Below are 26,238 nucleotides of genomic sequence, written 5' to 3' on the forward strand. Positions count from 1 at the left end.
ACAGTCTAATGAGAACAGCTTAATCTACAGGCTCTACAGCTTTCACAAGTACATCAATTATAATACACAAAATTACACAAGGACAACTTTTCCATAGAAACATGAAAATTAAAGTGTCAGCATTTATTGGTAGTAACACCTTGCAACTCTGCAGCTCCATCACGATAGGAGCTCAAAGGGCTTTATAGTCTTTAATTAAAACTCTGAAGACTCTGGTATGGCAGGCGATGATATACCCATTTTACAGACTGCTCATCCAAAGCAGCTTGCCTACAGCTAAAGTAGCAAGCAGCAAATATGATCACAGTCTAACATAAAAACAAACAAAAGAATCTGTCATACCTTTTTTTCTTTTATCTCCCTGTTCCTGAAAATAATTAATTCTCTCTCAACAAAGCTTTTATCTGTTTCTCCAAGATGTATCACTCTTACCGTTTGGAACATCACAGTGTATTGTAAAATGTAAAATTAATGCGTACAAATACAGAAGTTAGCATTAGGCCGCTTTAACGATGGAGCTGGAATCCTAAGGCTAAGTGAGCAACAACCCAAATTACCCGGCCGCACAACCCACACCACCCAAGGAAGCCTGGGTTGTGTCACGCAATGATGGAAGAGCAGGAGAAGGAAGATCATCACGTTCACTTTGTCTCAGTACATCAGTCCAAAAGAGATTCATATACAACTCTGTGTACTCTCAGTTTCCGTGATTAATGAAAGATTAAAAATTGAACCCTAGCACATCAGATTCACATCCTGTAGCATCAAGACAAGTTTAGAAGGAATTTTGCAGTTACTGGGAAGAGTAGTAGAAAGATTTTGCACACTGGACCCCAAAACCAGAAAACCACCACCCAAGGAGCTTTCTCACTGTAGCATGCAATCATTGCTCTGGAAGCACTGGGCTTCTGAAGTTGTCACAACGCTGCTGAGGTCTTACCACATTTCCCAGGTGCCAGCTGAATGTAACTAAAAATTGTGTGCATCCTAAGCAAGCTTTAGATTATATCAAGAAGAAACAACTTTTTGTTCAAGAAACAAAGTTAACCAGAGACAGCTGCAATTCCATCCCTAAGATACAGAATAAGCATCAACTACCCGAATGTCTCCAGAATGAGGGTAATGGAAGTTATAACGTCACCAACATTAATATCAGCAGGATGACCAGATTCTCCTAAGTACTCTAAGAGATACTCTACAGATATCTGAAGCCACACACCTCTCTCAAAGCATTCTTGCTCCATTAAACAAAAGATCTGGCACAGCACAGTAACACATAGCTCCTTTCATAAGTTTTCATTTCCACAGAGAAGGGGAGGCTGGAAGCCAGCCAAGGGACAGGGTGGCACTCCTCACAGACCTCTTCACTGCCACATGCAAGAATGGGGGTGATGCTTATTTTACCCTCTGGCACGTTTCCTAAATGTGTCAAATTCAACTAGTTATTGAATTTATTTCCTCAACATGAGAAAAAACCCCTTCCCTGTGCGGGTGCCAGAGCAGGGGCACAGGCTGCCCAGAGAGGCTGTGGGGTCCCTTCCCTGGAGACATTCACCCCCCGCCTGGACGCGGCCCTGTGCCCCTGCTCTGGGGGTGCCTGCTCCAGCAGGGGTGGGATGGGATGATCTCCAGAGGTCCCTTCCAACCCCCACCATTCTGGGATTCTGTGATTCAAAGATACTCATGAACACCACTATCAAGACCTTAGAATGCCATAACGGAATTGCAGGTTTCTTGAGTGGCGAGCATTATGAACGATGGCAGCATCACACTGTTAGGTGGCAAGCAGCTGCAGTAAAGCACATCTAGAAGAAAACAAAATTAATCTCAAAGATCTTTGTTTTCCAGCTGTTCAGTAATGGGCAGGTAATATCATTTAAGTCTTTTAGGGTAACAAAGCACTGTGTTTGACAAATGCCCTTGACATGTGCATGCTTTAACCGTAATTGCATTAACACAATACAACACCCCCATTCTGGAGAATATTTATGTTTACTTGGAAGCTTCATCAAGTAAGTGCATCACCATGCAATCAAAATTTTCCCTTGGACAGCTGTCTCCTACCTGAAGAGGTGAAAGCTTAAAAATCCATATTTAATAGACTAAATATAAATAATCTGATATCCACTGAAGTCAGTGTTGTTCTCAGGTGCGCAGCCTGTTTGCAGGCTGGAGTGGTTTTACAGGCCTAAACTGTGGAAGAAAAATGTTTGAACTTTTTTTATAGAGGACTGGAAAGAAAAGTTTACAGACGATACCTTACACCTTTCCACACGCAATCCACCAGCGCATAAGTACATACAACAAAACTTGGGCATATTACACCAGCAGGAGAAACCAAAAGAGCCTTGAAGTGACAAGAATTGCCAGACTAGATCAGGCTCAGGTCCATCCAGCACAGGATCCTGCCTGCAGCGGTGACAACTGGATGTTTCAACATTTCAAAGGATGGAGAGAAAAGGCCTACAGGGGCAGCCTGCCAACCTCTGGAATGCTGAGCACGTTTGTGGTGCTGGGAAATCCTACCGATCTCTTCAGCAGGCTCCAGGAATTACCAGGCTGCGACATCCTATAATTAATGCAATTATGCTATGAAAAACATTAAGAAATAAACCCTCAGACAAAATACCATGGCGGTAAGTTTCCAAACACTTTTCCAGAAATACATTTTTAAACAGATTAAGCAGAAGGTGCCGTCAGGTACAGCAGGTAATGTGTCAAATACATGAAAGAGTATAATTAAAAAAGGCAAGAAAGGATTTCCATAAAGTTTTAAAGAAAGTAAAAGTCTGAATGTTACCCTTTCAGAAAACTCCTATAGGATATTTCCCTCTGTACAACTACCGTGTCTCCTACACTATATTCCTGTTACTGAGCTTCACTGACGATCAAAAGCCTTTATTTTTTTCAAATACATTCTACAGAATTTGTCCCTGGTGCTGCTAAATTTGCCCTGCCATCATTCTAATTTCTATTCACGTTCTTCCTCCACTGTTACTAGGCGAGAGAATTAACATGAAACTCCCAAAAAGTTAGAAATAAAATCTTTTATAAGTAGCAAAAAAGGCTCTTGTCCAATTCGGCCATTCCTGCCACTCCATCCATTTCACAAATCTTCCTTTGGGAACCAGCCAAACCATGATTTATCCTTATACTTAACCTGACCCTTTAAATTACTTATTTTTTAATGAAATTATTAAGATATTTCGATATTAAGATATCCTCGAGCACTACAGCTTTTTTTCCTTTCCTAGCTTGGCTTTATTTTCTTCACAAATAAACAAGCCTTTCGCTTATTCACCTAAATCCACTAAAAGAATCCCAGGCTGGGAGGGACCTCAGGGACCATCTAGTCCAACCTTTCTGGGAACAGCACAGTCTAGACAAGATGGCCCAGCACCCTGTCCAGACGACTCCTGAAGGTGTCCAACGTGACCGAGTCAGCCCCTTCCCTGAGATTATTCCAATGGTTGACTGGCCTTACTGTGAAAAATGTCCCTCTCGTGTCCAATCAGAGTCTCCCCGAGAGCAACTTGTGTCCATCCCCCTTGTCCTCTCCATGGGACTCCGTGTAAAAAGGCAGTCTCCATCTTCTTTGTAGCTGCCCCTTAAGTACTGGTACATGGGGATGAGATCCCCTCTGAGCCTCCTTTTCTCAAGGCTGAACAAACCCAGCTCTCCCAGCCTATCCTTGTATGGCAGCTTCCCAGTCCTTTGATCATCTTGGTGGCCCTTCCCTGGACCCCTTCCAGCCTGGCCACATCCTTTTTGTATAGTGAATATAACAATGAGCCCTAGCTGTGAAACAAGTACAGATTTCCTCAAATGCTGGCAAAAAGGATTGAAACAGGATTAAAACCTTGTTGGTGGCTGGCCATGAGGTTCTCATCAGGGCAGGGTGTTAAGCTCACCCAGTGTGGTTAGAGCAAGGGGCAATTCCAGCTGAACCGCAGACCTGCAGGCTGCCAGCACGCCTGCCGTCACATCAGGGCTAAGGAAGCAATCACACCGCCAGCAGCTTTAGCTCCAGGCAGCAATTTGGAAAGGAAGAAACAAAGATATGAGTGAGCTTCAGGAGCCAGGTCAGCGGAGGTGTCCCACAATAGCTCAATACTGGTGCTCCACTCCCAGTACTAAAGGTAGCTTGGGAATTTCCTGGAGATACTGGGAGCAGGAAGGGTGACTGCATGGGACTAACAGAAACAGAGAAGGAGGAAGGAAAGAAAGGTACAGTGATGCAAATGATTAAGAAGGTGCAAAAGTCGCCAGCTGCAGTAGAAAATATGGCAGAAAGTACAAAAGGCAACTGTTGCAGGCCGTGGGCAGAGAGGTTAGGCTGGGAAGTAGAGAAAGCAAGAAGAAAGCTGGAAGAAGAGTATTTGAGGCCAGATGTTTAATGCATCCTCCACCATCTCTTGGGAAAAAAGAGAAAGCAAAAAATATAGAGTTCAATGTAAATATTTGCTTTAAAAAGAAGAAAAACAAAAAAGCACAACAAACCAGTCCCACTGTTGTTCTAAAACGGGAAGCTCTGACAAGCCCAAGGACAAAAGGTATCAGCAAAGAACAAGCCGGAAGCACAGCACTGCTCTCTTACTCCGAACCAACCAGGACAGCAAGGGTAAGTTTAACCCAGCCTCTTCCCATTACACCTTCATGCCAGAATTCTTCTCCTGCAATCACAAACAGAAGCCTGACGCCTCAGGAAGGGACAGGGAACTTTGTTAGGAGCCGAGGATGGCCTTGCAGAATCTGACCCTAACCATTCACAGCCAGCAGAAAAACAACACACGAACACACACTGCCACCGCCCAAATCCTTTTTACTAGTTTCCAAAGGGCACAGATTCAAACCACCAGCATCTAATTTTGATGCAAGCAGATACACCGCGTGAGGCTCCCTCCCATACTTAAGAGCACACTGGCTTGACCTCCAGCTCCTTTCATACACACACTGTTGTTCCTCAGGCTCCTGGGGGGCTGCTGCAAATAAAGGAATACAGGGAAACACTACCTGGTAAGAAAAAGCCAACAGCTTTCCAACCTGGTGAAAATTAACTCATTGAGAGCAAGGGACAAGGAAGATGCACCTTGTCATCATGCCCCCGTCTTGACTTCAGATTTCAGGGAGGCAGCAGAGTGACTATTTTGCACCAGCTCTGAGCCTGCAGCCCAGAGGACAGTTACAACCACAGAAATGAAGCACAGCAGAACACTGATAATATCCACTACCATCCCCAGGGTACCACAATTAGCAGGTGAGGAGCAAATTCAAGGCCTACTCACCAAGCGACAGGCAGAAACAGCAGCAGTACACACTAATGAAGCCTGCTGGCTGAATAAATATGTAAGAAGGGCACAGGAAAGGAAGAACCTGTAACTCAGAGGAGGAGACAAAAGACACTTGCCAAGCACCTTCCTAAAACACAGAGTGGAGGGGAGAAAAGTTACTGCTAAGAGATCTCCTAATGTTGTAAGATGAGGGCATGGGAACGGAGGACTAAGAGTGAGAGATACGGGAAAGCAAGACAGCCACTGAAGTTCCTCATACAGGCCTGTGCCTGAAGGATGTGCTTTTCTTTGTGCACTATTTCCATGCCTGAAAGACTGGAAATTTTCATTTTTAAAACAGCATCTGCTGGGGCTCAATTTGCACAGTAGGAGCCCTGGCAACTCCCCAGAGCCAAGGTGAAGGCAGTAAAGAATAACCATTTGCTAGTTCTTTTGCCAAAAAGGAACCCCAAGCAGTGTATTTCTCAACAAACAAGTGCAAAACCGCGGAGGACAGAATCTGCTCGGGCACAGCAGTTCTGACAGATCTGTATTTCCCACTGGGGTTACCCTGGTAATTAACACTCCATTTTTCATTATGGTCATTCCTACAGATTCCAGACGCAAGCAGCTGCCTATGCTTAGAAGTGGCTGAGCAATAAGGAAGAGTCTGTTTAAATATCGACTGAAAAAACAAGCATGACAAGAGGATCACCTGCACAAAGACCATTCACTGGCAGTAGTGGCGCTGAATGCAACATACTACTGCATCTACATATCCCGCATCTACAGAAGTAGATAAATTTGAGGCCCGCTTGGCCTCCCCGCTGGTAGCAGGCAGGTTAGTCATGAATTTCTTGCGAGCTGGCAGAGATGAAATACTCATTCAACTTTTTGACCTTATCATGAGCTCCCAAGAAGATTCGCTGACTAGAAATAAGTATTGCTACGGCTTCATCCTAACCTTCAAAAAAACTCTGCAGCAGTTAGTTAATCCTAGCTGAGCAGAATATTAACATCAAGGAAGATCCAGCCTCTCTGTATCTCTCTTCTGCAAGTTGGTTTGGGTTGTGGCTTTAAACCCCTTCGCACAGAAGGGATTAGTATTTTTTGTGACCTTTAGCTGGCCCCAGTATCTTCTGTCTACTTGCTTGGAAGCTGAGATGATAGGTTGTGCGCTATACATCACTTCAAAAAAGATCTCCAACTGCCAAGACTCAATTGGCCCTCAGATGAGAACTGGAAAAAAACTTTTTAAAAAAATCTAGTATTTCACACTGTGTTCTTGATTTTTCCAAAGGTTATCCAGTGTACTTTGGTACAGGTAACCTTTCTGGTAGCCTACCAGGGCTGTATAAATGGTTTCTTTGCTTTCCCAAGGGTACGTCAAGAAATTCTGCACGACAGGTAACATTTAGCAATATTTCCTTTAGGTAGGCATTGGAGATATTAGGAACAGCGTGTCCTGCTGCATTACATGACAGATAAATCTTGAATATTAAAGATGGACTTTGGTAATTTTAGCCAGACACAGTGTATCTTAGTAATGGATGGGGGAAGAGAAATTAAGATCATATTAAAAAAAGGCATGAGAAAGAAGACATTCCTTAGAACTAACAGGCATCAACTATACCTGAACAACCAACCATCCAAACAACAACCCTTTACATCTTCCTACAGCCAAAGTAATACAAAGCCCACAGGCATCTGCCTTACATGAAAGAAATGAAAAAACCCATATCTATCTTGGCTAAGAACACTCCAGCTTCTAAGATCCCTGCTCCAGCAGCGGGGAAGGTGCACAAGCCACCAACCTGCCCTCATCTGTAATGAAAGGAAATAACATGGGTAAGCACAGAGAAGGCCAGGCATACGCTGAACTGCAGAGCAGGGAAATGGGAGCACCAAAGTTCACTTTTCTAACAGAAATAAAGACTACCTCTTGAGAGGGAGAGCTGGCAAAGCTTTTAGGAGCAAGGAGGGTAAGGTTCTCTGAAGAACTAATTTTCCATCCCTCCTAACTTCTGAAATAAAAATTTATTTTGTAGGCAACCCTTCAGTTCGTTATTAGCTGCTCTGAACAACAGTTAGAGGTACTTCACAAGGAAGTTTCTATTAAGCAATTATACATTATAAAATTAAAGCAGTGAAAAAAGGGCTTCTAGACATATTAAAGGAGGCACAGCATGAGGGGCAGACTTAGCCTCTAACTCCAGAGAGACAGGAGGCACAACGCTGTTGCTTGCACACAAGGGAGGCCAGGGAACGATGGCTGACAGCACTAATAGCACAGTCCCACAGGAGTATACACGGAGGCACAAGAAACCTCTTGCCACAGGCTTGTCGAAGTCAAAGTTGAAGTTAGTTTCTTTAAAGCTACAATGTAGGGAACGCTTGGCCAGCAGAACCAGGCCTGTTGTGCGTGCCCCTGCAACGACTCCAGCCCTTACACATCCTACACCTCCTGAAGCCATCACATAACTGAGCTCTGACTTGGATAAGAACTTTATTTTTTTCCCCTCATCTGAGCAAAAGCAGCATTTTTCCTGACACCTCAACAAGGAGGAAAAAAAAAAAAAAGCCTTGTTTCACATTTTTTGACACAACAAATATTTTTTTCCTGCATTCAACAAATAAGTATGCCACAAGAGAAGAACATAAGCCAAATACAGCTCAGCTGCTTTGCTGCCCACACCGATGTAACTCCCATCTGTTTACGCTGGGGAGGCTTAGCCATTCACACACAGACATGTAGCCTTCCCTTCTCCTTGCCTGATTTCAGCCCCATACCATCCCCCCCCCCCCCCCCCCCCGCCCCGAGAGAAGTAATATCAATGAAATAGTTTTGCAGAGCATGTAAGGCTGCCCCTAAATATTCAGACTGAATGGGTGAGTCAGTACAACACCTACAGGTAAGCAGAGCCTAAGTATTTTGAAAGCAGGAGAAGGGAAGAGAGAAACACCTCTTGTATACAGTAACAGGCAGGTTCAACCAACAAGCAAAGCGCCACATAAACGAAAGAACAATTAAGACATTTAATAACAACACAAATACAGCGCATGGCACGGGGAATTAAGTTTATTTGTTCGTCTGCCAGATCTCTCTCCTCTTTCTTATTTGGAACTGCATGATTGTTTCTGAAAATGTCCAAAAGAAGAAATGTAAGAGTTATTTGAATGAAATAACAGCATCCTGCTGGATCCTGTGTATTCCTCATTGCAAGCCCTGGGAGTTACAGGTGGGGAAAAAAACCACCTGAGACAGGAAATATAAACCTGCACAAAACTCAGAAGACTTATCTACAGGCAGACATGAGCAGACTTGTGATGGCAGAATAATTAATATCAGAAAGCAATTCCAGTGCTTCTGCAGGCACAGGGCTCTGAAACAGAATTAAATTTTAACTCTGGAATAATTCTAATAGTTCTACTTCAGATTTCTTTTTCCCAAAAAATATTTCTCATTCTTTCTCCTCCTCAGCATCTTCAGCATTTCTTTCCCTGGTAGATCTTGCCATTTCATACAACATTATGAATTTAGTTTTAAAAAAAAAACCACCAAAAAAAAAAAACCAAATTCATTCATCTTGACTCTTCCTGCCCTAGGTCCTGGAGGCAGGTGACACAGCATGACTGGAGCCTCTTTGTTCAGACCTCCTCGCTATTTTCATTCTTGTTACTAGTTAGATGGTACCAGAATAATCAGCTATTGAAGCCTGCCTGGGACTGGGGCAATTTCAGCTCTTGCTCACAAGTGTTTCCTCCAGCAAGGAAAGGTCATAATTAAAATATTTCAAACCAAAACCCCCTGCACTTCAGGATTAATTTGGGTTTGATTTTAATTACTGCTCTATGCTTAGAAGAGCTGAGCTTTTTTAGGTTTTGTTTGTTCTTTGAAAGGACAGGACAGGAGATTCACTGTCAGCTTGGGCAACAAAGCGTGACATTTGGCCTATGAACACAGAGTAGCAGATACTGCTTGTACACATTTGGAGAAGGTCAAGATCAATGTAGCACCCTTAAGTCACCAGAGCTACTTTCTTTAACCTGCAAACACAAGACTTCAGTAGAATTATCAATGCATTATTGAGCTTCCTGCTTCCAGTTCACCATTTTGACTCTTATTCAGATTAAGGACTGAGAAATAATTCCCCTTGAATAGTATTTGATAGGTGAGGATTTTTCAGCAATAAACCCCACTAGTAGGCTTTGCACTACATTATGGCACACAGCAGGAACTTTTTCTCCCTGTATTCCTATATGCTTGTCATTATGAGAGTCATTTAATTTCAGGTGACTCCCACTGAGAAAGTTCTCACTGTCGCTCAGGATTCATACCAAAAAGAGCACAGCTTCAGCCAAAAACCATTCCACTACAACACCAGAGTATTTGCCAGTACTAGAAGTCATCCATACCCTTGGAGACTGAGCAGGTAAAGGTCAAAACATGAACAAAAAAACAAACACAAAAAAAAGGAGGAAGAAAAAGAAAAAACCCAACTGTCTTTGGAAAAACATCTGAATGTCATTTTGGGGGCAGAACCACACCCTCAGCTGTCTGAGCTCTAACAAATAGGAGGTCACATACATCGCAGTTCAGGCAGACCTGATTCATTGGAGTCTTAAAGCTTCTTGAACTCTTCTCCACAAAGTCCAACTGTACTGATGATGTCCTACAACTCAACTTCATCTCTTCCATCTCTGAGGTCTAAATGATGAGGGGTTGTCACAGCTAGACTTGAGGAAGGGAAGTAAGTTGCCACCTCCATCCAGTGCTCAACTATATATAGGACCTCACTCAACCCACAGATTTAAACTTAATCAGAATAACAGAATCCCAGGTGGGAAGGGAACCTCAGGGATCGTCAAGTCCAACCTTTCTAGGAAGAGCACAGTCTAGACAAGCTGGCCCAGAACCCTGTCCAGACAACTCTTGAAGGTGTCCAACGTGGCCGAGTCAACCCCTTCCCTGGGGAGATTATTCCAATGGTGACTGTCCTCACTGTGAAATGTTAAACTATGCTTCCTGGCTAAAGAATTTCCTCTTTCCATAATCCTAAGAGACGATCAAATCCTGCCATCTCCTTCAGTGCACACGTGTCCACAGACCTATAGCTCTCTCCCTCTTTTTAATGAGGGCCTTGATGCTCAAACCTAGCCCAAGTTTGCTCAATGCCAGGCCCAACCAAAGCACGATCGAACCACTCAATGCAGTACCGTAGCCAACAAATACAGACTGAGAAGGCTATGCATTGACAGACCAGTGGTTTGTAAGGTTATTCAGAAGAAACCAAACACAGTTCGTGTTGTACCGCGAGACCCTACTGCCTCTGCCATTTCTCTCCATTATTTTAGCATTCCATTCAGCAACCATTTAATATCCTGCTCCACAAGCTACCATTAGTCCCACAGATGAAAGGGCTCTGGTGAGCAGGCAACAAAGCACTTTTTTCTCCTAAGAACTGACGTAACACAGGGACTTGAATACATACAAATCAAGTTCACAGGGACTGTATATATGATGTGGAAGATGGAGGTGCACAATGGGAACACCAGTATGGTCAGCTGAAAGAAATACTGGATTTTTGGACAGGATTGCCATTCTTAAAGCTCTCAACTGCTTCACCTGAGACTGAAGGCTTTACACAAGTCTTCTACTAGAAGCATTCTTGTTGCCTCCTCCTAAACAGTTACATCTTCATGACCTTTCTGAAATGATTCAGAACGAAGCCAATTAAGGGTGAAGGACAGAAAAGTGCAATGCTGGGTATGCAGTCTGACAGCTGAAGAGAATTCTCAGAACAGCAATCAATTCCAGAAAGCAAGCATCTCCTCCACCTGATGAGGCTGATGGTCTTCTTTCTGCAACTCTATCTGCCATATTATCTACATTGTCCCTGCAAATTTATACTGCATGTCAAAAGCCCCCCTTATATTAATTTTTATGGGAGGAAAAATGTTTTGCTATCCATCACATTGCTAAATGACATACTGTTTGGGAATACATTCTCAGCGGATCACATGGTACGCCTGTACATATTTAGAGGGTTGCCTTGCATTTTTCCTGAAAAATTACACATTAGTAAAATTCTTATCTCAAGCCATAAAAACCGAAGAACCAGACATGAAGGAAAAATTCATTGGTGAAATATGAAAACAGCAAGCCACCTGTAACATTCCCCTTAAAAAAAATACATGAGCGCATTTCACATGCATTTAACAACACAACAAAAAAATTATAGAGGTTGAATTGTTTGGGGTTTGGTTTTTTTTTTTTAACGCTTCACTTCAAAACTATAAAACTCTTGGGACTAAAAATAATTACTCCATCAACGGATAAAGTAGAATTAAGTTCAAGAATTGGGCTGATATTCACACCCCCATTCATATGCCTTTTTCTGATGCCATGATACATTTCAAAATATGTACAATTCTAAAAGTGACAGGTCGTTGGTGTGACTGTATGGCTGATCTGTAAAGAAAACTAAACATGAAAAATTCTGTGCTGGTTTTGGCTGGGATAGAGGTAATTTTCTTCACAGTAGCTAGTATGTGGCTGTGTTTTGGATTTGTGCTGACAACAGTGTTGATAACCCAAGGATGATTTAGTTACCGCTGAGCAGGGCTTACACAGAGCCAAGGCCTTTCCTGCCTCTCCCCCCACCCCACCAGCAAGCGGCTGGGGGGCACAAGGGGTTGGGAGGGGACACAGCTGGGACAGCTGACCCCTGCTGACCCCAGGGATGTCCCACACCATACGGTGTCATACTCAGCATGGAAAGCTGGGGAAGAAGGAGGAAAGCTGGGGGACATTCTGAGTGACGGCGTTTGTCTTCCCAAGTAACTGTTACCTGTGATGGAGCCCTGCTTTCCTGGGGATGGCTGAGCTCCTGCCTGCCCACGGGAGGGAGTGAATGAATGCCTTGGTTTGCTTTGCTTGCGCACGCGGCTGTTGCTTTCCCTGTTACACTGTCTTTATCTCAACCCATGAGTTTTCTCACTATTACCCTTCCGATTCTCTCCCCCATCCCAGCAAGGGGGCAGTGAGTGAGCGGCTGGTTGCGGCTTGGTTGCTGGCTGGGGTTAAACCACAACAGTCACACCATTGAGTGATACCACCTTTTCCATCTGTGCTTTCAGAAGAAATCCAGCAGCCAAACAATGTACTCTTCATCTACAAATGTTTTCATTTTAATTTTTCAGATTTAAATGGTCTTACTAAACAATTAACTTTATCCTTAAGAAGTGTTTTTCAAGACACCTGCTAGCTGAAAACAAAACTGAAAAAATAGTTTTCTCAATACTTGCTACACCTGAGAACTTTGTTTCCTAATAATAATTCATCCAGAAATCTCTAAAAATATTTTTAATCCCAGCAACATTTCTTTTACTGTAAATGGTATGCACAGCAGGAAATTCCAAACTACTTGCTTTTCAATTTCCAGTTCTTTAATACATGATCAGTATTTATTTTTCATAAAAAGAAACCCTTCCTATTTCGTGATTTTCATTATCTACACGTTCCTTTAGTCATTCAGATATAATGAAGCAGGTAAAACTTGTAACTTACTTGATATTATCAATTATCAACTACGGCAAAGTACCAAGCTGGCATTTTTAGAGAAGCAACTGTCATATTCTTGCTGTGTAATTTCAAAGGTAAGCATGGAGTCTATGCGTTTTGTAAAGTGAACCTAGAACTGGCTTTTCCCCTCACACATATCATAATACCAAACCATTGCTTATAATGCATTTGCCTACAACACCATGAAATAGGTAGCACAAGGCTTGTCCTGCTAACAAGTCAGCTGGGGCAATTAAATAAGTTGGAACAATAAGACAAAATTCCAGGCGTACAAGCCTTTCCTCAAGCTGGTGTGTCCAAAAGCTTGTCTGATTATGGTCAGACTCCTAAAGATATTTTACCCCTGTGACAAACCTTCTCTGGAAGTCATAACGGCCCTGCAAAACACCACCCTGAGAAATCAGTGTATTTAAACTCAAGGAAGTCAACACCTGTGCCTACAGTCCAAGACTAATCTTAACTGCCTGCCTCACAACACAATAGGAAGGAAACATTTCCCACATCATCTGCACAACTGAAATCCTAGAGCTAGACAAAAAATATTACAGAGCACATTTATTTGAGACTGCTTTTTAAGTATTGACATGACATTGTTATGCATGTCAGATTCAAGCCTCTGTCTCCTGTGCTCTTTCACTCACTATGCCGGCTTTCCAGGATATATCAGTTAGTACCTCCTTGCAACATGCCTTTTGAAAGCTTCTTCAGGCAGAGGCAGAAACTGGAAACAAGATTGCCTGAGATTCAGATATTGTAATTTGGAGTACTGTGTCAGTTTTGGACCCCCCAGTTCAAGAGGGACAGGGAACTGCTTGAGCAAGCCCAGCAGAGAGCTACCAGGATGATCAGGGGACTGGAGCATCTCCCTTGTGAGGAAAGGCCGAGACCTGGGTTTGTTCAGCCTGGAGACGAGAAGACTGAGGGGGGGATTTCATCAATATCTATAAATATCTGAAGGGTGGGTGTCAGGATGATGGGACTGGACTCTTTTCAGTGGTGTCCAACAACAGGCCAAGGGGCAACGGGCAGAAGTTGGAACACTGGAAGCTCCACTTAAATATGAGAAAAAACTCTTTTCCCATGAGGGTGCCCGAGCAGGGGCACAGGCTGCCCAGAGAGGCTGTGGAGTCCCTTCCCTGGAGACATTCACCCCCCCCCGAACATGGTCCTGTGCCCCCTGCTCTGGGGGTGCCTGCTCAAGCAGGGACTTGGATGAGATGATCTCCAGAGGTCCCTCCCAATCCCTGCCATTCCATGATCCTATGAGTACAGGGGCCCCATCCCTGCCCGGCTCCTGCTGGCCACACCAGGGCTGACACAAGCCCGGGGGCTGGTGGCCTCCTTGGCCACCTGGGCACTGCTGGCTCATGCCCAGCCGGCTGTCAGCCCCCACCCCCAGGGCCTTCTCCGCCGGGCACTTTCCAGCCCCTCTGCCCCAAGCCTGGACATTCAAACCCCGCCTGGATGCATTCCTGTGCCCCCTGCTCTGGGTGTACCTGCTCAACCAGGGGGGGATGGACAGGACCATCTCCAGAGGTCCCTTCCAACCCCTACCCTTCTGGGATTCCGTGAATTCTAGATCTTAGGTCAAATGCACCTACACCAAGTTGAGAGTTAGATATTAGGACAGCACAGACATATTTCAGCTACAGCACTTGATTAAAAAAAAATCCATCCAACAGAGACCCACCCATTTATAAGCAGGTCTTATTGTCGAGATCATTATTCCAGGTACTCCAGACTATAACTGTCGGTGACACTTCGGTGCAATGCAACAGATGCATTATATGGTGCCATGGCATAAATAAACCCAAACTGATTTTGCTCTTTACTTCCACTAACAGTTTCTCAAGAAGTTGAATGAACCCTGGAGAGCTTCTTGCAAACCAAATGTTAAAGCCTTTTCTCTAAGATGCTACTTCTCCAGTGAGCTACCACCAGCAGTGAGACATACAGAGGCTCCTGGCAACGCCAGAGATGTGCATTAATGAACACCCACAAATAAGTCCGATGAACAGTACATTCTGCAATGACGTAATCAAAAAGGCTGTATATCTTTATTTGTATTTGGCTCCAACATCATGTCTGAATTATGCCTGATTCACAGCACCTCGCTGTGCGTTTTGAACTCTGCCATACAAACCAATTCAACTCATTAACTTCATCTACTTCTTCACACTTTAAAAATCTCAGTGATCAGGGACATGTCACAATCACCTCCCACTCCCCAAATCAAAGCCTACCAGGAATACTGACTAGTATTAGACTGGTAGGATGGTACCAAACATCATAAGTCTAAAATTCACGTTATCCGGCACCAGCTTGGATGCTCCTACTGTCAGTAATTCCTACAGACTCAGTAACTCTTTGTCTAAGAGTATAAGAGTGCTAGGAAGTTGAAGTTTCCCCGCTTCACATTTTTGATTAACGCTCATTGCCACAACCCTATCACTGTCCTAAGAGGACTAAAGATGTCCATAAACAGCACATTTGCTACTTTTACCTTCCATGGGCTAAAGGTAAGAAAGGAATGCGCAAAAGCTTGCACATGCTGAAGGCAGAGCAGGGAAGCGTTGGAGAGGGTAGATGTGCCTGCAGAACTATGAACACACCCCAGCACAGGCAGTTGGGTCTCAGCACATGGACAGGGAAGACAGGCAGGAAACCTCAGGAGAAAAGGAGTTAATTGACTTGAGGCAATCCCACTTTGCAGAGGAGTCTGGCAAGCGATGGAAGATCTGCAAAGATGTCTAATAAAAGCATCTTATTAAGGAATTCAACCAGACACCACCCAGCAATCAGCAAGGAGCGTTATCAGTTCCCCACAGAGAACTTGCACTGGAAGACTTTCGTGTTTGCTTTCAAATGGTAGTCATGGCCATTCAGCATCTTTTTCACCCCAATTACACAGAAGTTGCATTACCACACCATCTGGAAGTTTCTGTCCGTGTCCAGTCATTTTTTAAGCAGACAATAATTAAAAATAGCAGGTCCCCCCACTCCCTTAAAATGTTTATAACCTAAGGGTAGGACGAGAGCAGCAAAATCAATTTCTAGTTGTTGGTTAAATTAATAGCCGTACTGTCTCCAGTAGTCACACTGGAAATCAAAGACAATTTTCTTATCTGGAACTAATATTTCTACAGAACAAGGGAAGGATAAGTCTGTCCTGAATATAAAATTGGGCTGCATGATTTTGCAAATGCAAAGTAAGCAGATGGGCTGGGTGGCAGGAGAGCCATGTCACTCACTCAGTGGGTACTGTCCAGATAGCACATCAACACTTCTTCCGAGTTACACCCATCAGAGCTCTATGCGTCCAAATGCAGTTCAGCAAGTAGGCTCTTAAATTATCCATAACTGCTTATTTTGTTCGGATTTTTTCATTGCTTGTTTATTTGTAAAAGACTAGCCAGGGTGTCTGGGAACAGCTTGGCTGCATCATGGACTGAGAAATAGAGCCCGACTATCATAGGAGGGGTAGCCCACAGTGTCAGTTTTAGACAGCAGATGGCCAGGAGTAGAGAAAGCTTCCAAGCACATGGAATGCCAAACTTCTGCAATTTTCTTTTTGTCAAGCAGCCTCCAGAAACACAAGATGTAGCTGAACCTCTTCACGCTGGCCAAGATTAAAATAAGAGAGCATATTAGAATTCCACAAAATCATACAAGCTTCCTAAAAATATTCAGGCTGCACAGTCTAAGCAAGATACTGTATGACTACAGCAGCTTCATCTCCAATATTGGATAAGGAAATAAAGATGCAAAAAATACAACTGCATTTTCAATGTGTGGCCATAAGACGACCAACAGCCAGATCCTGATCTACCTCAAAGACTCACTCTGACAGGATGGAAACTGAACAACCGGGCTAAAACAAGGGTTCACGTCAAAAACGTTTCAAGAAGTTGCTGAAGATGCATGTGCTACACATGTAATAAGCAAACACAAGAAGCAAAAGTATCCAGATGTGTATGGACCTCCCCCCTCGTAAACATTGGCCCTTACTATATTGTTGTAGTATTTAAAAAAGAAAGGTAGTCTGACCGTTTTCCAGCTGTCTACCTGACAGTAAGATAAGGAGTTTCAGACCTTTAAATTGTGACTGGCTCAACTCCTGTCCCAATTATGTTTGGTTTTTTTTTAATAAAAATAAAAATCAATAGCAACTGGATAAGCCTGACATTGACTGCATAAAAAAAAGGTCATGTAATTACTGCTGCTAGTAGACAGAAGCTAAGACCAAGCATTTGAATGACAGCATCTTACTCTACAGTTTCAGCTAGCACCAAACAATAAATGGATATGGGCAAAAAAAGTCTTATCTTTTCATTTCAGACTGGTGTCTTAAACAGAGAAACCCAGGCAAGCTGGAAGAGTTGCAAGGCTTGCACTATTTCTGTTTTGTTGCAAGGAAAATTAAGTCTAATTTATACTTCACATTAAGCATTTATTTTCCTTAACCACCCAAAACTTTTGTGGAGGTTATTTGAGTTTGTCAGAGAAAGACAAGATAAACAAGATCCATGCAAAGAAGATTTGTTTCTGAGAATTTGTGCAAGCCCTTCTCCCCCATCCTCTTAATAGCTTTACTGGAAAGTTATAAAAATGAAAAGTGAAACCCGAAAAGACTATACCCACAGATTTCAAGAAGCTTCGACAAACTTATGACTAAACAAGGCTCTGACAGCATAGCACAACAGAAAGCCCTATTTGTCCTATTTGTCCCATCCATCCCAAATCCGTTTCCCATTCGGTGGTGTGCAACTGCAAGTCACAAGCTCCCAGTAAGTCTCCTGTGTCACACAGAAGCTCTGCCCCTTCAGCATCCACCACCTTTTATTTAATCAGTAGCCTCAGATATAGAGCTTCACTCAATATACAGCTAGATTTAAGGATTTTACGTCCACAGGTACACGCCATCCTGAAAGAAGTACAATGCAAAGTAATGTGTTATTTGAGAGTTATTTCCAGATATAGCTTCTCTCTCAAATTCACTATCCTTCCTCAGAAAGAAGCTAACTTGTCTTCATTTCTGTGTCCTGTTATAACAGCCATCTGTCAAGCAAGCATTTTAGTTCAAAATAACAGAAGTACAGTAAAGCAGGGATTCTATCTAACCCTCATCTGCAAATAGCTTTTCGGCGGGGGGGGGGGGGGGGGGGGAACCACACCACACCACCCACGTCCTTGAAGATCAAATTGGTTCAAATGTTTAAGAGCTATGGCTAGAAACAGCACTCCAAAATATTTTTCCAGTGTAAACTGCAAAAAGAAATTTCAAAAGACCAAACACTATGCACCTGGCCAGGAGTCTGGGGTTATTGCATAACCGAGTGTTTGCAAGTACCGCCGTAACAAGTGGCCAAGACCTCACCATGTAACAAATGACATTTTCAACCCAGGCATTACTTCACATTATACTCTCGTTTTCTCCCTCTCTACAGCTGCCTTAAAACAAATAGCTGGCTCAGCTGAGTAACAGTACCTCTTCTAGTGTAAACGTACAGGAGACTAACTGCTACAAAGCCTTTGCTTTCCCTTCCTACACTTGTGACTAACAGAAAATGTGCAAAATGAGACTCCTCGACTTCTACACTGCACAGGGTTCTGCCCTTGATGCCCTGCAGATCCTGAAACATGGCAAGGACAGTTGGTATGAAGAAGCCTCAAACAGCACAAACAAAGAGTGACAAAAACAAAACAGCACACAAACACTATTTTTCTGCAGAGCACGCAGTGCACAAGCTCACCAGCTCATATAGCTCAAGCTTTGAGATTTAACTAGAGTAACTGAAGGCTCACATGATGTTAAATATATCTACAGCATGAATTTTCATTGCCAAACTAGGATAGGTTTTGCCACGACGAGCATAAATGTTTCTGTATTCTAGCTGCTATGCTGGACCGATCATTGAGTAGCTCAGATCTACTCAATGACCTTCACTGGAGAACCCTAACTCTGGATATAATCTGATTACACAGGGAAGCTACCATTCCCTACCAGTTGCAAGCCATGAATCCATACACTCACATTCCTGGATACAATAATTTTAATACTAAATAAAAACACCAGTAGTTCTGCAGAAGCTTATTTCTGAGTAACAAGATAGCATGTGAACCAGTAGTGGATTTCAGCAGCAAGACTCAGTCCTGACACTTCATGACCAATCCATTTTCCCCTTGCACCAAGCAAGGTTGAGGAGTTCAAGAAGCAAAGAACAAAAGAAGGGTTTTTAAATGTTTGGGCAATACATTTGTACTGAGCAAAACACACTTGTTTCCACTGCAAGCACAACTCCCACAGACACAAAAATATGCTGCCTTTTTTTTTTCTACCTCCTGTATTCAGCAGCGTGTTTAACCTTGGAGCTGTCAAGCTCCATCATGAATAATGAGCCATGACAACACTCCAAGTGATCCTTGGAGAACAGACCAATTTTTACTATATGCTACACAAGGCAAAACAGTGTTATATTCCCATGGTACTGTACCTGCTTTGAAAATATACAGTAATGTGGCCATCAAGAGGAGACCACAAGTAAATACAGAAAAAATAAGCTGCTGCCTGATATTTCATCACCTACAAACACAGAACGAGCAATTAAACATGTAAGAACCTAATGGTTCCTACTTAAAATTAAACCAGGACTGAGAAGATTTGTCTCACTGAATATGCATTTCACAAACATTTCACAGCCGAGGAACATCTGCCTTGGAAACATTTACGTTGTAGTTGCTTGAATGACTGGTTGAAATTCCTCTACGCCAACACCCTAACCATGCCAAGGCAGGTCTTTAAGAAGCCCAGCTCAGGTAAACAAGTAATGGCAAAAATAATTTCTGCTGTGTACCGCCCAAGCTCAAGGGGAGGAGGAAGACAGAACACACAGATTAATCTAAAGAAAAATTAGGAAGAAATAAGATGACGTTTTAAACAGCCATTCACTTCTTTCCTAAAGAACAAGGGAAGGTTATGGTTCCAAATATCCCTTAAAAAAAAAATCACCACCTGCTCTGGAAATAAATGCAAATTCATTAACATGAACCTGGAAAACACACATGTTCTCTAACAGACCCAAGCAGCAAGCATCTGTTCTGTGATTCTGCAATGGGGAAAAACAAATACATCTTTATTCCTGACCTGTTTGCAACACGGTACTCGTTCACGGCTTTGCAGTGGGAAAAACTTGCCTTTGCCTGTGCCATTTCCTAGTCCCGTTGCCACAACTAAAACCATAGTGCATCACTTCCCCCTCTCTCTAGGGGCACCACTTTACTTACGCTTCAGTTTCAAAAGCTCCTATAAGCTATGGGAGCTTTCAAAAAGCTCTGGAGAGCAGGAAAGCAGCAATATCAGACAGTAGGTGCTTGCCTTTCCTTAAGTTGCCAAGTTTGCAGTGTCAGACAGCAGAAACAACTCCTGAGCGCTGTGAGGAGTTTAAGTGCTAACGCATCTCCCTCCCACTGAACTGCTGTTGAAAGCTGAGCCCCCTCCTTCAAGACTGGATGGCTCTTAGAGAGTTGAAGTAAAAAATCTCAAGTTCTTATCTGTGGTTTAAGATGGAGAAGAGCCTCTACCACCGAAGCAGTAACACAGTTACACACAATAACGTATTTGTTGACAATTTAGTTTTCCATTTGGGGATACAGCCACCCATGCCCCCCACACACACACCTGCTCCCCCTCCCCTCTACTCACCTCTTCCACATACAGGGCATTTCAGTTACTCACATCACACTAGATCTCCCCTTCCCCTGCAGCACTCCCAAATCAGCAAGACCCATGCTACCACCACCACACAGCACTACCACCATCTCTGGTTCAGAACAGTTCTGTTCTTAACAGAGACCTCGTTCTATACTCAGAGAAGTCCCCAAATTACAGGGACAGTAGTTTTCTTTTTAGCATTACAGTTAAATGTCCTCAGCCCTCTGCACACACCATGTCAGTTTCTCCCACTCCCTGACAATATATTTCCATTTATGCCCCACATTATAGCTCTATGCATTTAGCAATTCCATTCCCTGCTGGCAATATTTGGCAATAAGATCCCTTCAAATAAGGCTAATTACAGACTTCACTTGAACAGCAGTTGGTACTGAGCCAATCTGTAAGCTCTTTAATAAGCTTTCAAACTTCACTTCATGCCAGCCAAGACTTTGCACCAGGAGCAGCGGTGTAGCTCTAAAAGCTAACGTGGAAAGCTTGCCACTGCAAGAGGACGAGGGAAGGTCTAATTCTTCCTGCAGCGCTGCACCTTCTCCATGTGACTCTTTCCCTGGAGATACGTTGCCCACATTTCACAAAAGAAAAAAACAAGGATGCAGGTTCAGATATCACGAAAATAATGAAAAGCAGTCACAAAAAAGCCCCGGCTGACAGTTGTATCAGAAGAGGAACAAAGACCAAAATGACAGAAAGTGGGTCAAGGACTCAAAAATTAGGAACTGATAAAGTTACAGATGCACGGTCACATATCAAAGGAGTATGGCATTTTCTGAGAACGCTTGTGTGAAGATGGATTTCAAAGGGCTGGAGGAACCCAAGGCAAAGTCTCTCAAGTACCTCAGTATCTAGTCCCACATGAGGACAAATGCTTTCTGCCAATATATGCCAGAATCAGCACAGAAAACAGCAAACCCACCTCTGAATACTCCTTTCCACCTCTGTACTGCTGCCATTTTTGCTCTCTGTAAGCTGTGCCCACAAAACCTGGTGAAATCACATTTCAGCCAGACCATTCTCCTGAAGGGAATTAATGCAAGACTCCACAAACCACCCCCTGCGCTATCTCTGCCAGATAACTAGGGTGGAAACTGAAAAGAGTAGTTGATAAAATGATGGTCAACGGAAAGATGGTCCTGTTTTGAAGATACAGTACTAGCACCCAGGAAAACTACACAGGAGCTTGCTGTGCAAGGTTAGACAAGTCATCATTTTCCACTGTGGGCAAAAACTACATGGCATCACATACAGATGTCACACCTGATATACTACAGTACTGCTGTTGGAGTGGCTGACTGCCTAGAGAATCCCAGCTGGAATCTGTGGGAACCACACGCACCGAGTACACAGCTGTCAGGAAGTCTCCAGCTGGGAGCTCAACCCACAGGCACTTAGAAAAAGAAGAGTTATGAGTGTTATACATGTAAAGCATACTCATCAATAATGTTTGTTTGACAGAGAGTAAAACCATGAATATCGACAACATCCTCAGCTTTTAACATACCTAAAGGTTTTCCCCACTGGGAGATGCCACATTAAAAAAATGACTTGTGGTAGTAGCAGACTTTTCTCCTATATATAGGCGAGCCTTTAAGAGGCCAACAGAACCACTCGTGCAAAAGGGCTCCACACCTACTCCCTAAATGCTATTAAAACACATTTTTGTCATCTTGGGGGACAAACTTCGGGGGCAGGGAAACAGAGCCATGGTAGAACTGCAAAGCTTCACACATGAATTTGAAAAGGCAAACCACAAGTCTGACTGCTCCCCAGCCCCTAAAAGCTGAGAACAGAAAAGCGGCAGGAAAGAAACTCTCTTTTGCCAGCCTTATTCTCTGAAGTGCCCGTGCAGATTTTACTGAAACATTTGGAGAGCTTACCAACTGAAGATAGATCTAGCAGGAAGAATTTCATCTAAAACCTCAAGACTATCAAAACATAAGTACCTGAACATAGACTACCATAACAGGAAACAATAAGGAACCAAAGATATGTGTTAAAATAGATGCTGTAATTATTAACGCGCACACATACAGAGCTTATCAGAAGTGCCAGGGCATTTGAAAGGAAAAGCACTATTTAAATACAAATATTTGCCAGCAGCTGTACCACTATCATATTCTCTAGCTGGTTTTGATTCAACTCAGTGGACATCAAGTTAATCCCACAGGACAGTATCGTTCACTTTTATAATAGCTACTGACCTCATTTCCGTGTTTGAGCCCTGCTGTAGCGTCATGACTAAATGTGGCAAGCAACAAATCACACTGTCAGCAGCCAGTGTCTGTCCTTTCTCCTTCCAAAGCTTTCATTCATTTTCTGCATTTTTTGAAGTCATGCTGCTTCAAAACAGCTGATCCAGATGGTGGATATTCACATTCAGGCTTCCCACATGGTGATGTGGCTCAAGATGATAAAAACTGTTGCTACCTGCTGCTGACCTACTTCTTTCTTTAATTTGTTTCCTGCCATAGGACAGGATAAACAATGCAGTCAATCGAACTAGTCTTCCACACCTAACCACTGCTATGTAACAAATAAAACAAAATTAATAAAGGAATGAGGGAGAAGCATAAGAGAAAGCAGCATGATCCAGTGGGGGATGGGGGAGCAATTCTCACCTCTATCATAGTCATCTTCCTCAATTGCTTTTTCCTGAAGCCTCTGAAGCCGTAAGATCAAGGACTTTATCTATGCAAAGAGATAAGAGTTAGTTGTGAAGAAGTTGCATTTAAAACTATTTGGGCTATTAACCTCTACATAATATAAACCTAACGGATTACTACGTCACTAGAACGGCCCGATTTTGAGAGTTAAGCCCAGCACTTGCTGAGTGGACAGACCTATTTGGAAGGCAGCTGAACTGCAGCTACTTGAGCCAAGCATGGCTTCAGTCCAAACACAGACATAACAAACAATAATTCTTGAAAAGCAAAGATCATGTGACTGTAGGATATTTTTCACCCTTGGAATAAATCAAAAAAATGATTATTAGAGGATTCTGTCAGCATGACATCTATGCCTGATCATATTGTACTCAGTGTGTTCTTGAGCACATTCTAACAATTTTTTGCCTATACGAGTTTTGCATAGAATAAATCCAGAATTTCCATATGCAAACCACATTTTCTTCTGTAAGTAAAAAAATAAATACAGTATATTTTGGAACAAGTATACTCATGTTATGGCACAGAAAATTGTGTTCACATGCAGCCAATGAAGTTTCATTAAAATATAATTTAGGCTCATCTACATAACATTGGCGTTTGCATTTTCAGAAATGTTCACATTGCAAATGTTAGATGGGAGAAAAAGCAAAACACCAAAACCACCTATAACACATAGAGAGTGCCCTTCCACACCCAAAAAGAAATTCTTACCACAATAAGGTTTTATTTCAAAAGTTACTGCTTCTCTGTGTTAACACAAAGGGTCTGGACCAAAGGTCTGAATTTACTAAAAATTCATAAGGCCAGGTGTGCATTCAGAGGCCATTAGAAGTTTTCACTGTTAGAAGAATTTAGTTAGAAGGCCAGCAGTCCAGTCCTCATTGCTATGCCAGCCACAGCCCAACATGGCTACAGTTACAACACTGAAAAGTATTCTCTTATTAAATTCATACATGACCTGTACCAACCAAGCTATTATCAGCACTGAAAAAGGTAGATCTGGAGAAAGGAGCAGCATGTATTCTTACAGCCCAAAGCCTGAAAGTGCTTGGGAAAACATTTTCCAACACAAGAAAATCCATACTTTAGACATTCTGCACTTAGAAAAACTCTTTCATATTTAAATCCCTATATTGAAACTTTAAATTGCATAGAGAAAAATAGGTACAGGCAGTTAACAACTTAGACACACTCAGTTATCGTGACTACACAATCAACACACAAATTAGGCACGACATTGAAATTAACGGTATCCCTTCTAAATATGGCCCATGAAAGTGGTCTAGTCAGAAAAGACCTATAAAAAACAAAGCCAGAAAAGAATAAGTAAAAAAAAAAATATGCTCGATTCGTAATAGGGTATGGGATGCCCTAGGTGGAAAAAAAAAAGTAAACAAAAACGAACACTGTATATATTCCCCTTCATTCAAGGCTTTAGTTTATTGTTTTTCACATCCTGAAAGTCCAATCTTTTTTTCTCTGAGGCCAGCAAGGAAGGCGTAACATATTGAAGGGAGGCGCTCTGATTCATCACCATAGATTATTTTCTGTATTTTAGACCATATTCTGCAGTACAAATGGTTCACACAACACTTTTTTCATGCGAATGACACATAACAACCATCTATTCCGAGAGTACAGCTTTGCTGCTGTTTGCAGTGTTTATCCCATCATGCGCTCACAGTGGCAGGTCATTTAAAGTCTGCTTGGGTACCACGGCCCAGGCATGCCCACGGCAAACTGACTGATGCTGTCGCAGCAAAGCGCTTTCTATCTGCAGGCTGGTAAGATGTTTGGAGCTCAACTAATCAAAGAGCTGCTTCAGCGCGGCATGTCCTGTACCTGTACCGTGTGATGGCCGCTTTTTTTTTTAATAAGTACAGAAAAAGCAAAAATTTAACAACTTTGGTATTGTCTCCTTTTCTTGACTGCAGTTGCCTTTGTTCCTTTCTGAAAAGTTTGAGACTTGCTCATTACCATTACAATAGGAAGATGCTTCAAATTAAACAAACACAGCTAACCAAGGGCAAAGACATCTGAGGGCACAAATCCCCAATTCTCCATGCAATGAATTAATGAATACAGAAATTAAGACAGTGATGTTTCTTTTGTACCTATCAAATAAGCATACTGAAAAGACAGAAAAATAATTTCCTATTTTGATTATGTTATATATTCCCAAATTTTCAGTGAATTAATTTCCCAAACCATCCCAGACTATGGGCATATTGTCATTGCAGGTATGAAGCCAAAGAAACTGCTCCATGTCAATGTGTGTGAAGTCTGTAAATAAGAGAACCTAGTTTGAGTCCTACATACATCTTCTATGAAAAGTAAATATTAGAGAGCATTGTAAGCCCAGGTCAGATGTCATGGAAAGTAAAGTAAGAAGATTAAGAAACTTTTTTTTCTGTCTTACCCAGACAGCAGGATTGTTTCCCCAGAGCAGGTTGCTTCCTCAGGCCTAAAGACAATACAGTGCATCTCAGCACGTATGTCTGAGCTGAGAAGTCATAAGAATCTGGGTTTCTGAAAGGCATCCCAGAAACTCAGGGCACTACTGAGACAATTAAAAAACCCAAAGACAAAAAAACACCCCACCACCTACTCAGCGTATCTTGAACAAATTTGTGAAATCCATCATGTTCACATTGATCTCTGAGTTACTGCTTCCTGCACTCACAGTAAAGCCAGTATTTGGCTCCTTATTGCAGGCAACCTCAGAATGGTTTCCCTCTGATGCCCACCTGCCATCCCAAAAACTGTGTAACAAAACATAACTGATCCTTCTTCAGGTTTCCTCTCCTGCAAAGAACACAGTGGGTGAGACTGCCTGTACCTGTGGTAGGTACCCATATGTGCAAAAATAAAGACTCCTGACTCAACAGCTCAGTACTGCTCTGGGGTGGAAGGAAAAAAACAGAAGAAATGGTTCGATTTCCAGCTTGAGTTAGAGAGGGGAGAGTAACCATCTATTAGGTTATA

At 42.7% G+C, this 26,238-nt stretch overlaps 1 protein-coding gene across 6 annotated transcripts in view; it reads right to left on the minus strand.

Annotated features, from left to right (window-relative positions):
* DISC1 (DISC1 scaffold protein) overlaps nt 1–26,238 on the minus strand; it is a 216,067-nt gene that overhangs the window by 168,520 nt on the left and 21,309 nt on the right. For all 6 annotated transcript variants that reach the window (XM_075089495.1, XM_075089494.1, XM_075089491.1 and 3 more), the window contains exon 4: nt 23,206–23,275. In XM_075089495.1, the coding sequence (XP_074945596.1) occupies nt 23,206–23,275 (70 nt within the window). The remainder of the gene's footprint in view (nt 1–23,205; nt 23,276–26,238) is intronic.

The sequence above is a fragment of the Phalacrocorax aristotelis genome, chromosome 3 (genome assembly GCF_949628215.1).
Source record: "Phalacrocorax aristotelis chromosome 3, bGulAri2.1, whole genome shotgun sequence".
Taxonomy (NCBI): domain Eukaryota; kingdom Metazoa; phylum Chordata; class Aves; order Suliformes; family Phalacrocoracidae; genus Phalacrocorax; species Phalacrocorax aristotelis.